Below are 14,734 nucleotides of genomic sequence, written 5' to 3'. Positions count from 1 at the left end.
TTCCCTGTCCCACACAAACAACTGATTAGTGTGTTGGGGAGCGAAGAGCTGGTCATGACAAGGGAGAGACATCTAGGATCTAGTAGAGATGTCTTGCAGGTACTTGGGAGAAGGATGGGACAGAGTCATGTGTTTGTCATTCTTGACATAGATTTTAATGAGCTCGGCCTAGATACAATTTTAAAGGTGATAAATTTACAATTACTATCCAACCTTTCTTCTGCTCTTTAGAAAAGAACTGAAATGTATTCTCTTGGGAGTAAAATTTATTTGATAATATATATATATTTATTGAGTACTTGCTTACTTCAAAGCAGATGCTACAGAGTGGGGACATGTGTAATAAAAGTGAGCATGGTTCCTGCCCAGACAAAGCTTAGATCTGGTTGGCGAAAGAGGCGCTGTAGCCAATTGTGCCGTCACTAGTTTAGTAACAACTGTGAGGAGTACTCTGAAGGACAAAGATAATGTGTACAGGAGTCCTGTCTTAATCCTGTGGGTCAGGGAAAGTGTTTAAAAATTGTTATTTCAGCCTCAGCGCTGAGACTTCAAGGAGCTGGTTAAGACGGGGGTTTGGCCTTGAGGATGAGAAGGCTTTCCAAGGTGGGGACTGGGTTGGGAGAGGCAGCATGGCAAAGGCTCTGGGATCACTTTGCACTATATGACGTCCCCCCCAAAAAAAGAGAGAATTGATGTCTTCTTGTAAAAGGAAGGTGTGGCGGTCGCCGACGTTTTACATTATCACCTGTTTTCCTGAAGGGCAGACTGTGTTGGTGCGATGTCACTTTACCAGCATCTCGCAATATCAGTAGGGGGCATGTTTCGGATTGAGGGAGGTGAAACTTCATGGAAGGAATTATATTAGGGTTTTAAAGGATGGATTGGGCTTCAATAGATATAAACAAACTAAAGGATAAGAAGCTATAGACCAAATGAATTACTAAAAAATTGTAACATTTTGGCATTAGCAAAATGGCAGAAGTTTTTGTTTGTTTTTTCTTAGATCTTTTCTTTGGGCTCCTGAAAGCATACTAGGGAATCTGCTACCAGAACCACTTCTAATAAAGTTGTCCTGTTTACAGGTTTTTGATAAGCTGTCTTATTCTTGAATAAATAAGAAACGATGCCATTGTTCCCTACAAAATAGCTGAGGTTTTACTTGAACAAAATCTGTTTGGAAATGTTAAGCTGGTTACACAGAACTAATATGCCTCAAGGTGGTCATTCTCTCTGGATTAAAGCTGTGGAACAATGGCGGCTCCTGTTACAAGGAAAATGACAAAGGACCATTATGAGGAGGGACAAAAATCTCTGTTCCCAGAGGGGGGCTGACAAGCTGAAAGTTCCCCTCCACATGCCAACACAAAAGCCCGATTGCCTCCCATAGTTTGTTTATGTAAATCAAAAGGCAGCCATCAATTCTGCAAGTGGGACTGCTAAGCAACAAAGAAAGTGGCGGTTGGCCCGAGAGATTCGTGGGCTGGTGGCAAATCTGACAAATCCTATTGCTTTTGTTCCAAGCTCCATCTGGGTACCTGTAGAAAAAAAAAGAAGCTTGTTATTATGCACTAAAGTAAATGTTCGTGGAGTAAGAGTTGGAACTATAGGACCTGAGGGCACCGGAACGCATCATCAAGGATCTGTTTACACAGTTTCCTCAAAGCTCTCCCTAAGTTGGACTCAGCGGAACATCATGACAGACGCCCCAGTGACGTTCAGTCAGGTGGAGTATAATGGGGATATACCACCTGAAAGTGGGAAACCACCGGTCACTGAAGCCAGTGAGGCAGTCAGTGATGTGGAGAGCACCCCACCATACTACAGGGTAGAACCCAGTCTTGCAGGTCCGCTCACAGAAGGAAATCAGGAGAAAAGTGAAAAACTACAAGGGAAGAGAATGCTTAACTGGTCCACGGATGAGAAGATTCTAAAAGGTAAAACATTTTCCTTCTCTTCAATTTGCTTGATTTGATTCGTAAACTCACTCAGGATTCTTTTGGTAACTGTTAGGACAGGAATAAGCTGTATATCTTCCCACTCCCATCCTCGGCCAGATGTGGTCCCTTTTCCTACTGGGGTTGCATAGCATAAGGACTAAACCTCTGTCACTGGTCAAACCCAGACTTATGCATTTCATAACTCTGTGACCCTGGTCAACTTTCCTAGCCCCCCGAAGACTTAGTTTTCTCAGCAGAAGGCAGAAGAATGGTGCCGATATTTGCTGGGTTGTTGTGAGGACTGGTTAAATGTTAGCTACTGTCATTTACTATTATTGCGGACAGCCCCATTAGTATTTGAGCAAAAAGAATTCAGAATTTCAAGTTTTCCTTCTAAATATACCTTAACGTGTCCGAATGATGGTTACATACTTTAGATATTAAAGGAAGATTATCGTTATGTTTATAATTAAAAAGGAGCCAATGAAGAAATGAGGTGATAGAGTAAAATCATCATTTTAAGTGATTACAATTAAAAATCAAAGAATCTCCCTAGTTAGAATGTAAAATGATCATATTTAACCCTGAATTACTTAAATATTAAAATATTAATCTTTGTGGGGTTTTTTTCCAGAAAAACCAGAAGAGAATCTCTTTATTGTTCATAAGGCCATCACAGATCTCTCTCTCGAAGAAACAAGTGTTGATGAAATGACATTCAGGGAAGGTAAGAGGAACCTGCCTCCACTGTGTACACAGTGTTTGACTGGACATGGATGACAGTTTCGGCGAGGGTGCTGTATGAGTGTGGTGTTGAGAACGCAATCCAGGCAACGCCTTTCACCCCTCAAAGCTGCAATAGGCAGATATGGGAATCTTAATTATCTAGGGGTTCCACCTTACAGAGTATTCTAGAAGCTTCAAGACTGAAGCTGCACGGACTGCATGACTGATTGGCAAATTCTGACCTGACAATACATCTGTCTCTTACTAAGCTAGTCCACTAAATCAACCTTTCTTCTTGGTTTAGTGTCTCCGAATCTGCATCAGGCACCTTGTGAAATGTAAATGTTTATCCTAAAAGTTTGCCATTGACATACAATTTAAAATAACCTTATAAATTTATCTGATGGAAAAGAAAATTCCAGTCCTCTGATCTAAGCACAAAATGGTTTCCTAATTCTTGTTAAAGAAATCTACCAGGTGATGAAGTTAATTTTAATTCTGTTTTTCAGAAAATGGGAGAATAAAAGGAACATTGATTTTTAAGTGACTGCATTCTATTTCAAATAAAGTCAAGTGACTGAGACATACAAGCTTTTAGACTTCTCTTCTAAGGAGACACCTACATTCAAGCAATTTCCAAATACAGTGAAGGATAAAAATGTATTAACTAATTACTTATGTCCTCTCTTGCAGCCATAACTGTCTCATTTCAAAATTGAAGTCAGCTTGTTAGACCTAAGCAATTTAGTTTAGTTAGAACCTTAACAGGAAAAATATTGTAGGGATTATTGGTTGAAATATTAGAGCATCCCATAAAAAGTAGATGCCAAGGAAGACACAAATGTGATTGGCAGTTTCCTGGATTTGTCCACGTTGCCTGGACATCTGTCAGACTGTCCTCTGACCACATGCAGTAGTCCACTGTGTGGACACTTAAGGAAGAACGTAGTAAGCAATAGGCATTGTCAAGCTCTTCCATTATCACAGATAATCTATCAGACTTAAGCCCCTATGAAATGGCTAAACCTCTTTGCCCTAGTCTTTCTGCGCCCAATAGTGCTTCCACCATCACGATCTTCCACCTTAGAGCCCTTTTCAAATTTCTAATCAGAAGACCAATGGAGACACCAGTTTCTTTTTTTAAAGGATCCTTCACATCTATCAAATAGAAAACAAAAGCAGTCTGGATTTTAAGGGAGGGGGTCTCAGTGTGAACTTTCCCCTGAATGAATCCTTCTGTGTTTGGTGGGACATATGTTTTTCCTGTAAGCTAGAGGTATGTATACATTTCGTTGTCTTTTATTTTCACAATGGCAAACAGCTATAAAGTGTTTAAAGAGAATAATCCTGGTTCAAAAAATAGAGAGATGCTAAAAATACTGAGGAAAAACTGCAATTTAAATTCAAGAAGTAATTTCATACGTGACGACTCTATGCCTGGGTCATGAATATGAGTGAAAAGAAGTTTCTTTGGTTCTTGTGGAAAGGAAGAAAACAAAACAAAGCTCCAGATGATGACAAACATCCCAACGCATGCTATTTATAGTGTAAAAACATGGCTGGGTACCTGTGTACAACTAGTCAGAAGTGATCGTCCATCTTTAATTCTGTTTTTGTAAGTTTACAATCTGATTCATATAGTTGGGGAACAATAAAAAATAAAAAGGGAATGAAAAATTGTTGATGGAAATGAACTTGTGAATATCGTTCAGTGAAAATAGAAAATGTGGAAGGGAATGGCAAAGAGAAACCTCATCTGTCACTTCAGTTAAGAACTCGTACAGTGTCCAGAGGGAATAGTGAATCCAGGCCCAACAAGGGACGCTGCTCAGGCAAGGTTTCTGAATCGTGCACTTTACTCACTGAGCTTCCCACACAAGTGCCCTAGGGATGGAAGCTCTGAGAACTACCTCTGCTCTCATAGTTAATTCTTTTTTCCATTCACAATAAATATTGCTGAGAACACCCTCTTATGATCTGTTTGTAAAGTGAAGTTTGGAGTGGATTAAGCTCCTTAAAAGTCAGAAATGGACATCAATGGAGGGTGTTCAGTGGGCAGGGGGAAGGGAGGAATAGAGGGGAGGTACAGGGAAGAAGCAGCATAATTGGTGGGCATAAAATAGACGGGGAGAGATAAAAAAATGGTGTAGGAAACAGAGAACTCAAAGAACTGATATGTACAACCCATGGACGTGAACTAAGGGTAGGGAATGCTGGAGGATTGGGGGGTACAGGGTGGAGATGGGATAAAGGGGGGAAATTGGGAAAACTGTAATAGCATAATCAATAAAATATACTTTAAAAAATTTAAGAAAAGTCATGACACGGTTCCAAACAACTTGAATTAATTAGTTTTCCTTAGGGACATGTCTAAAACAATAGGCTAATCGAGCACTATGTAGATATGACCTCAAGATTGTTTTTAAATCTTGGCTGTCTAGGAATTAATGGCAGGCATTAGACTAAGGTGCGTGCTTTGGTGGGTTTGGTGTTTCAGTGAGCTTTAGCTCATGACTTCTGACCGCCTGTGCCCCTCTGTTCCTCCTTCCACACCTGGTGCTTTAGGCCGACTCTGAGAAGTATGGTGGCGAGCACTAAGTGTGCTGCTGTGAGCATGACCAGAAGTGGGAAGTCATTGTTTTTACTATTGGAAGAAATCCATCTTTTCCCTTGTGAGATATCTAATTTTCCTTGAAGGGTGTGTGTCTGTGTGTGTAAGATATAGGTTCAAATATTTATTTTATATATTCACATCCCATAATGACAGGCTAAACAAAATTTTTAGAAGTTGTCTCAGGGAGTACCGGTCTCACTCGCTACAGTAGTCCACAACAACAAAAAATCCATAGTCAAATTAAACCAAGTTGTCAACTTTCTTGGAAATTTACAATGTTTATTAGCATGGCTTGGATAAATTCTGAAGAAAATTCCTTAACTGAGTTTAATTCAGTGTTTTCCAAACTAATGAAATGGTATAGCCCATTGTATTGCATGAAATATATTAGTAACCCACAACATAATATTTCATAAAACATATGTGGGGAAATGATTGTCCAGAAATATAATTTGGAGAATAACATCTGAGGATTTGGGAACCTCTGCATATCTCAACTACCAATTGATTTTGCTACAGGGCATCAGTGGGAGAAGATTCCTCTGAGCAGCAGTAACAAGGAAATAAGTGGAAAAAAGGAAAGAATTGTTGAACAACCTCTAGAAGAAAGAGATGAGTGTAGGAAGAACATAGCGTACCAGGCAACTGAAATTGAATGGCTGGGATTTCGAAAGCCTCGCCAAGTTGACGTGGTGCCTGAAGAGGAGCAAGAGGTTTGGGATGAAGAAATTAACAATGAAGACGATGATGAAGATGAAGTTCGAGTGATAGAATTTAAGAGAAAAAACGAAGAGGGTTCTCCTTTAAAAGAGGAAGGTGATCCAAGCGAGGACTCCCCACTGAGCAGCTCCAGTTCCCAGCCTGTGACACCTGATGAGCAGCCAGCTTTGGGGAAGAAGAGTGATATTTCCAGAAGTACTTATTCAAGATACAATACAATATCCTATCGAAAAATCAGGAAGGGGAATACCAAGCAAAGAATTGATGAATTTGAGTCTATGATGCATTTATAAACTAACTGGATCTGAGAAGTTCTCAGGCCCACTAATGCAAAAGCTAATTCTCTTTTCCTGAGATGCATCTTTGTGTGCCTTATTCCACTTACCTGCTCTAAAGATGTGGAAACTTACTTTCTGTTTTTCTGTAGAATAATGTGGAAATAACCTGAGACAAAATTCAGTCTGGTAACTTGAAATCAAAACCTTCACATTTATTCATGGACATTTGCTTTTTAAAATTTCACTAACATAGTATTCTGGGATAAGCCCTAAACAGCCAGAACCCTGGCGAATCTGGCATAATTTGGCTTTAAAAGGACCAGTGCTGGGACATGTATTCATTAAATGAAGAAACCTGTTTGAAATGGTTCCTATATTTCTTCTGGGGTCTTTCTTCCTATACTTTGAAGCTGATAGAAAGCCTGTTGTTAACTATTTCTTTACTTTTAAGCATCATTTTATAGACTCTGGCAATAAAGTTTTCAAAATACTTTGCCTTTCCTATTATCTTCAAAAAAATTTGAAGTGGTTTCCGTGGTACCCACAGAGTGAAAATTCCGTGTGGGCCTTCTTCCTCAGTGTTGCCATTCACTGCGTTCTCTCACTCGAGGGGCCGAGCAACTGTTAGGGTAATTCTGTTTACTAAATGCTGCCTTTATGCTCTCATGATGAATTCAACCCATTGTGAAGTAGACACAGGGAGGGGCTATAAAATTGGTGGGCAATAGACTAGCGTTTGATTGGATAATTTTATTTCTGTGATGGAAAATAAAATCTTGTCTAGCAAAGTTAATGTCATTAAAAATGAAAATGAGAGCTTTAGCACATTTTAGGGAAAATACCCCCCCCCTTATTATCATGCTTTCCCTTATTAATAATATGTCAGAATAATTTTCTTTCCTAAGAAACCCATGAAAACTCTAGTCATAACTGTACTAGTTACTATGAAAATGGAAGCAATTAGCTCAGAATATTCTCAAAGTAGAGTGTGAGTATGTATTTTTAGTGAGAAAGCTCTGATAGTTGTTGGGAATATATAATTTACTGGACCTCAGCCCAAATCAAGATGCTTAAAATTGTGCCTATGGAGTTTAATCAAACCAGTGTGTCAAATAATGTATTGAATATTTATGAAAATGGAGAGTCTATATTTATATAGATTTCTTAGATAGTTTCATAATTTTTTTATTTCATGCCTCCATATATATTACCCTGTACTTTCTGTCACTACAGATAAAGATATCTTTTGGCCCTGCAAATAAAAAGACAATTCCTTATTGTCTGAATGTAATACAGTCTCCATTGTACTATTCAACCCTTTGTTTATTTCTTTTTCATTTTGTAAAAAAAACCCTGGTTTAGCTCTTCTTAGATTATTGCTTATTTATGTGTAACAAATCCCACACATTTTAATGTCAATTTCTTTTAATTCTTCCTGGTCATATAATATATTTCCATAGTATCACATACTATTATTTAGTGTTTACAAGACTCACTTTTGAATTAAGATCACAGTGTTCCTTCTATTCTTTCAAACAAATACTTTGCAACTTGATCATATAAAAGTTCTGCGATTCTTAATCTGAAGAACCTGTAGATTTCATTCTTGACAAGGCAAGTTTTCAGAGTAAAGCTAGGAAAATCAGGTCTTTATTGATAAACTTAGGTACAAAAGTGATTTACTAGGACAATTTCCTGTTTATTTAGATCCTCTAAACCTGTCCATAGGGACAACCTATTTTATTTTCTGGATTACTGATGACCCCTGCAATTTTCTACCTAAATTCAAAGCTCAGTGTTGTGTTATCCATCATGGAACAGGACCATATTGTTAATCTACCATCAACAGAGCTTGCATTTTAAATTATTCCAGGGGAGGTGATGATGTGGTGGTGGACTATGACCATGTGATATGGCCAAGCACCTAGCTCTCCTGGGGCATGCATGTAGATGATAGATAGATGATGATGATGATAGATAGATAATGATGATGATAATAGATAGATAGATAGATGATAGATAGATAGATAGATGGATAGATAGATAGATAGATAGATAGATAGATAGATAGTAACCCTGGCCTTTTTACCTTTGTACTCTTTAACCAGATGATTAACCAATCATGAAAGATTTTGTCAACAAAGACTTTTCAGGGTATATTCAAAGAATAAATACTTAATGCTCATGGAGGAGGCAATGTACTTGCAAAAGAAAAACTGTTCTTTGGCATCGCCCTATGCCACTGTCTTACATAAGGCCACGGAGTTAAGTGACCATTAGTAACAGGACACTGATGGGTGGCTGTTTGATTCTTTGTAGCCTAGGAAAGACAAGGGTCTGGTTCACATTGCATGAGGGATATTATATTTGAAACTCACATGGGACATATTAAAATACAAATTGCTAACTACACAAGAAAGTTTACTGCTTCTGTGATTCAAGGTTCAGGGTTGGAAGAACCTCAGGAGGGAGAATTAATTTATTGTGAGAATGCTGATATTTCTTACATGATTTTTTGTTTTCATTAGTTGCTGGGTGAACAAGAATTAATAATAGCTCTATTTCTTTGTCAAAATAAAATTTACCTGAGCAAATAACTCTGAAGACACAGAATATGTCAGAATCTATCTATCTGCCCAATAACATATAAATTGAAGAACTTCTGTGTCTGACTCACTCTCAATAAAAGTTTGTGTCCTTATTTTTGGTGTCTAGATTTTATTTTCTTTAGCTGCCCTTTAAAATTGAGTAAAAACACTTGCATATCAGCAACTATTAATATGATCAATAAATGCTGCTTCAGAAAGCAAGAGAACACATTATTTTAATTCATTTGTATTATTTATATCAGAAGGAATTAAAATGATTGTACATGAAATTGCAAGAAAATTTATAATGGGTACTGTGTGATGTTCATGAAAAGTTTCCATTACTTTTACAGGGGGTGGGCTGTTGTTCTAGATGCATTACTCCAGAACTTGAAGAGCATATCTTTGTAGTCATCAGGTAATACATGTAAACTACGCTGACACTTGTATAGTAGCTGTTTCGGCATATTCCATAGGGTAGTATTCTGGGAACACTTTCAAATGGCAAATGGACATTGAGGCTTTTCAAAGTGATAGAAAAAAACATTTAAAATAAGTAATAGTAGAGAATAATGGGAAAAGATGAAGCACCAGAGTATCAAAAAGAAGTAATATGTTTGACAATATGAGAAAGGCAACTACTTATTTTAAAGCCTGAACTTTCATTGTTCTATAGAAAAACAAAGGGGCTATAAAAAGTAAGGTCAGCAGTTATAGCAAACGTTTAACAGTATTAAAATATCAGACCATAACATAATTGTGAATACCAAACATGGACGCAGCTCATGAAGGACACAAGGTGACCGGGCCATGCAACTGGCACAAACACAGTGACGTAAGCAGAGGTCAGCTGCGGGTCACTCAGATCCACGACGGGCTGTAAAATCAAGTGAGAATGTCGAGTAATTGATTGCCAACTAGGGGACTTTTTGGAAATGAATTTGGAAAGTAATTTAAATTTGAATGTAGAAGCTTAAAAATCAAACATTACATGTTTGATACCTTCTTTATAATAACTTCAGTTGGTCAGAGGCAGAAACATTGGGTACTTAAATGTTCAGATTAATTATAAATTCCTTTATACTGCATAGTTTTAATCTAGTTCTCCCATTAACAAGTGTTTTCAAAAACAAAATTCACTATATTGACCTTTGCCTTCCCTTGTTTTTATGTTCACCTCTTATAGTTAACGGGTATAAAAGTAGCAACATTTGGGCAGTCGTTTGACAGAGCAGAACTGAGGTGTGTGCGACCCTAACTTGAGGAACAGGCATTTCGAATTTAAAGTTGGATCACTTCTTCCCAGTGTGAAAACACCGGAGTGAGAGCCAACCTGCGCTTCTGTCCAGAGGGCCAGGCGGACACAAAGCCCTGCACTTACAAAGAGTCGAAGACAACCAAAAACATTTCTTAATTTTCTTTATTTTATTAGAGACTCTTGGTTTTACAATCTCCCAATTAAAAACATAAAATATAGACTCATATATACATACATAAGCATATAAATAAATATATGTGCATATATGTATATGTCCATATATACAAATATCCACATATATTTACAAAGATTGATGTGTTTTTGAATGGTGAAGTACAGACAGTCTGTGCTTATTTATATAGAGATTTATGACCAATATCTTTAAACTGGAAAATATCTATCAATTGATAATAAATAGAAAACCTCTATTTTAAAAGAAATATTTCTTATTTGATGACAACTGCCATCATTAGGAACTAAGCATATTAAAAGTTGCTGTATTTGCTGGAAAATGAGAATTTCATGCATGTTTTTCCAAAGCAAAGATTCACATAAGCTTGCAAAGAGACCCTAATGGGAGTGGTTAACTCTTAGGTGACTCATCAGGTTGAAAACAGAGTAAGTTTGCTTAGTGTGATGGTAATTTTCATTTCCTTTCTGTAGACACAGGCACCATCAACACCTAACATACCATCCATCAAAGCTCATCAGGAGTATATAATACTTTACATGGTTTATTCAAACCTGCCCACGAAACAGCCACTTGCCAAGAATAAATATTTTGTACATCCGCTTGGTTAGTGATCCTTTTCTCTTTGGAGGCACCTTGGCTTGCAGCACTTGTTGAATAACCTACGCAAAAGTGGTTGCAAAAGCACTGTGGTGACAACACAACAAGGGCAAAGTTATAAGTCTTGGCTTGTGTTTTAAATTAAAGGATTCTTCAACTTCCCATTTCCCACCTCTGTTCAGATCTGTCGGCTTTGATTAATGGTTGGGGGAAGAAAGGGTTGGTAATATTACTCACAGAGAAGCAGTCTCTCTGTGTCCACCTCTGCCCCTCATATTTGTTCCAGGAAATGGAAAGGAATGTGTCCAGCATGAAGTCAAGTAGGTAGACCACTGCAAGGCACGTGGGATTGCTCTCCTTAAGTCTACCCTTCAGTCGTTTAACAGAAAAGGGTGTGGCTTCTATTTCCTGTCTGCACAACGTCCACCAGAGAAAACAAAGCAGTTTGACTCCAAACCAAAGGATTTTGACTGAGCCCCACTGAGCTGACTGCCTGCTTAGAAAAATAAACTCATAGCAGTATGGTGTAGGGGAGAAGGCTCTCTTTTTTCTTCTTTCTTTCATTTTTTGATCCAGATAGGATAGAAACTGGGTTCTTAACTCTCACAAGTGGGATGACGGGATGCCATCAGACAGTCCCTGTCAGCCATCCTCTTACCTGCACAATGAGGAGAACAAGCCCCGCCTCACAGAGTTGTGCACAACAGTGGGATGGGGTGCGAACTGGGCCTAGCACACAGTAGGGACCTAAAGGTAATTAGTTCCCATTTTTTCTCTTTACTCCCTGTCATTTCCTTGCGTTAATCCAAGGTATTGGGGTCGTCATCTGAGGCATAATTTATTTCCTGTGTTTGAACATAGAAATTCAATTAAAGATGTTAAAACAAATAAAGACGGTACTATCTGGTGTTCCTCAACCCCATTCTCTTGCAGGAGAGCCCCTTGGAAACCATTCTAAGCCATTCATGAAATCAAGGTTCACTAGGGAAATTGAATTCCTTTGTTATATCTTTGCCCCTCTACAATCCCTATGAGAAGCAAGGTGTTTAAATATCTAAATAATGTTTCCAAATTAGAGTGGAGAAGCTGACACTGCATCGAGACCGTGACACATGGTGGATTTGGCCTGGTGAGTGATGGCTGATTGAATGTCAGCAAGCAGAACTGAGGAGACTCGATGCTGGTAATAAAACATGGTTGTACCAACAACAGCTGTGCCGTCCTTCAGGGAGGGGAGGGTGCAACCTTTGGGTAGTTGTTGCAAAAGAGAAAGAAATTGTGCAAAGTGAAAGGCTCAGAAGCACTCAGATGGTTTGGTAAGTTAGTTCTTGGTCAAATGAGTTCTGTTAACTATTAGCATAACTACACTTGTGTTTAAGTTTATGAGACACATGGACATTTCTCTAAGAAGGGCAATAAATAACTCAAGCCAATTGAGGGAAAACTGTGAAGTACCCAATAATACAGCCTTCTAAGGAAAAATTCAGGGCTGACAAGGGACCTACGGTGCCCCATCCAAAGGTTTCTTATCAGAAGTGCCAGAAGATGGTGAGGCATTTGTATCTTTATTACAGTCTTCTGACAACAAAATTTAGAGGGCAACGCTAAAAAAATCCTGGTAGTAGATTTCACAATTAGTCAAGACTGTTAGGCTTAGGCCTATAAAATTCTTAACTAGTGATTAGTTTTTTTGCATCTTAGAATAACTGAGCAAATACATGCTAAAAGCTGTCTTTAAAATTCTACCCAAGAACAACTATGTGATGTATGAAAATAATCCTTTGTTGTGTTGACAATATAGATTCAAATATATCTTCATGTAGCACATATGTCAAGGTAAAGTCAGGAAGAGCATACACTGAACAGACTATAAGAAGGTTTTCTGAGAAAAACATTCAAATTTCTTCTGCTCTTATACCCAAAGTGAAGTGTATCCAAAACATAATTCATCTTTTTCTGAACAGAGTTGGAGTTTTTGGTAGATTCCGTTTTTGAATAACAATAGAGGCTTTAGACTGGGGAAGAATAAGCCCGCGGCATTTTTCTGTTCATGAAGAATCTCATGAGGCACTCAGCGTATTCAGGTCGGTCAGCAGTTCAGTAAGACCTTTGGCAACCGCCTTGTGTTTTACCCCCTGCATAGCTCTGCGTGGAGAGTTACCTCATAATCTAGTCATTCTCTGATCTCATCCCCAATGTCAATTATTTATAAAATGCATTCCAAATATGAGGTTAAAAAACAAAACTTTTCCCCCTTCTGATTCTTGTTTATTGCTCTGCTCTTGTGGAATTAACTGGGAATTAAAAATGAACTTTAAGTTGGCAGGCAGAACTAAAGATGGCCAAGTTTATCATCAGCTCAGCTAAACAAGAGGTTTTTTGTTTGTTTTTTTTTAGATATTAAGTGGCATATAGTATGATTATGCTACAGAGACCCAACTCGGGCAAAATGGTTTATGTATCTCTTTCAGAGAAATGCTGTGGGACAGATTTGTTCAAGCCAGTGCCCTGGGGCAATAGAATGAGCCTTGTCTCCGGAGATTCCCGTTCTAATCCCGATTGTCTCACTAACCAGCCTGGGATTTCAGATTGGTAACAAGTCTTCTAGGTATCAGTTTTCTTATCTGAATGAATGTAAAGGATATCAGGATTTCTAAGATCTTCTCTGATATGCCTAAGTATTGACATACCTAAGATTGGGGCTCAGTTCGAATCAAAGGAATATTGGGCTTTCCCCTCTTGTTATCGTTAGCTCCTTATGTGAGGCTTTATGACCCACCCTGTTCACTGAGGGGGCAAATCCTCTATTATTTTTGCCAAGTCTAAAGCATTTTCTTACCCCGTTTCCTGAGGATTGCTTACCTCATTCTCTTCCCCCTTCATTGTTTCCTTCACTTTATTTCTTTTTAAAAATCTTTAGAGTCCATTTTTAGCATATTTATCCCCTAAGCGCTGCTAAGTTTAAGGCAGTATTTTATATAAAAGAACCTTAATATTTTTTAATGCTCTCCTTCTCCTTCGTTTCAGCTCCTCTTACTTGGTCCTGCATTAGTGTATTTGGTGATTAAATGTATTTTGGGTTACTACAATGTGTTGTGACCAAGCCTCTTTGACTTTGCTTTTTTTGTTTCCTTTTTAATATTCACGTGAATCTACGAAGTTACTGATATGACTGTTTTTAAGTGTAGTTTTAAAAGTACAAAATAAACTGAAACAATGGCTACATTTAGAATGGAATAAGTGTTTGACTCCCCAATTAAAAAAATTTTCCTTTGACTCATCTTGGTAAAAAGCACTGTGTAGTAATCTAGATGAAATCCTGCCATCAAGGAGTGTGATATCGATACCATCTCAGACCGTAAGGTAAACCTGCATGTAGTCTGGGGAGTTTCGCCAAGGTGATAGCTGTGTGCCTATGAGGTCTTTCAGCCATTGAAACTCAAGTTATCTTTTTTTGATGGAAAAATAGTACATAAATGACCAGGTTCTGACTGATTTTAACCTACTTTGGGGCCAAAAGAGCTGGTTATTACCCAACCCAGTCATTCTGACTATGATTGTACTTCCCCAAGTACTTCTGTCTTTATTTGTGGGTGCTTGGTGCGTTGCTTGGGGAAACTTAAAGGCTGATGCTAGCCCAGGGCAGGAAGCAGGCAGTTCAAAAGGGTTCCTGGTGCTGAAGAAGGACTCCTCCAATTCAACGTTGGACTGTTTCCCTGAGTTAACGTTTGGTGTTTCAAATTTTATGATTTTTAAAAATCTTCCATTCAAGTGTTATTCATTGTGAAAATTTAAATTACCATGGAGAAATATAGTCACTGAG

At 38.2% G+C, this 14,734-nt stretch overlaps 1 protein-coding gene across 1 annotated transcript; it reads left to right on the top strand.

The window, feature by feature from the left end:
• The first annotated feature begins 1,423 nt into the window (after nucleotides 1-1,423).
• On the top strand, nucleotides 1,424-8,976 carry ERMN (ermin). The gene is made up of 3 exons (XM_024579870.3): nucleotides 1,424-1,934; nucleotides 2,572-2,664; nucleotides 5,797-8,976. The coding sequence occupies exons 1-3, from the start codon at nucleotides 1,694-1,696 to the stop codon at nucleotides 6,288-6,290; spliced, it is 828 nt and encodes a 275-aa protein (XP_024435638.3). The 5' UTR covers nucleotides 1,424-1,693; the 3' UTR covers nucleotides 6,291-8,976.
• Nucleotides 8,977-14,734: the final 5,758 nt, after the last annotated feature.

Source organism: Desmodus rotundus, chromosome 2 (assembly GCF_022682495.2).
Source record: "Desmodus rotundus isolate HL8 chromosome 2, HLdesRot8A.1, whole genome shotgun sequence".
Classification (NCBI taxonomy): Eukaryota; Metazoa; Chordata; class Mammalia; order Chiroptera; family Phyllostomidae; genus Desmodus; species Desmodus rotundus.
Note: the sequence above shows the minus strand (reverse complement) of the source record. Positions and strands in the feature narration are given on the sequence as shown.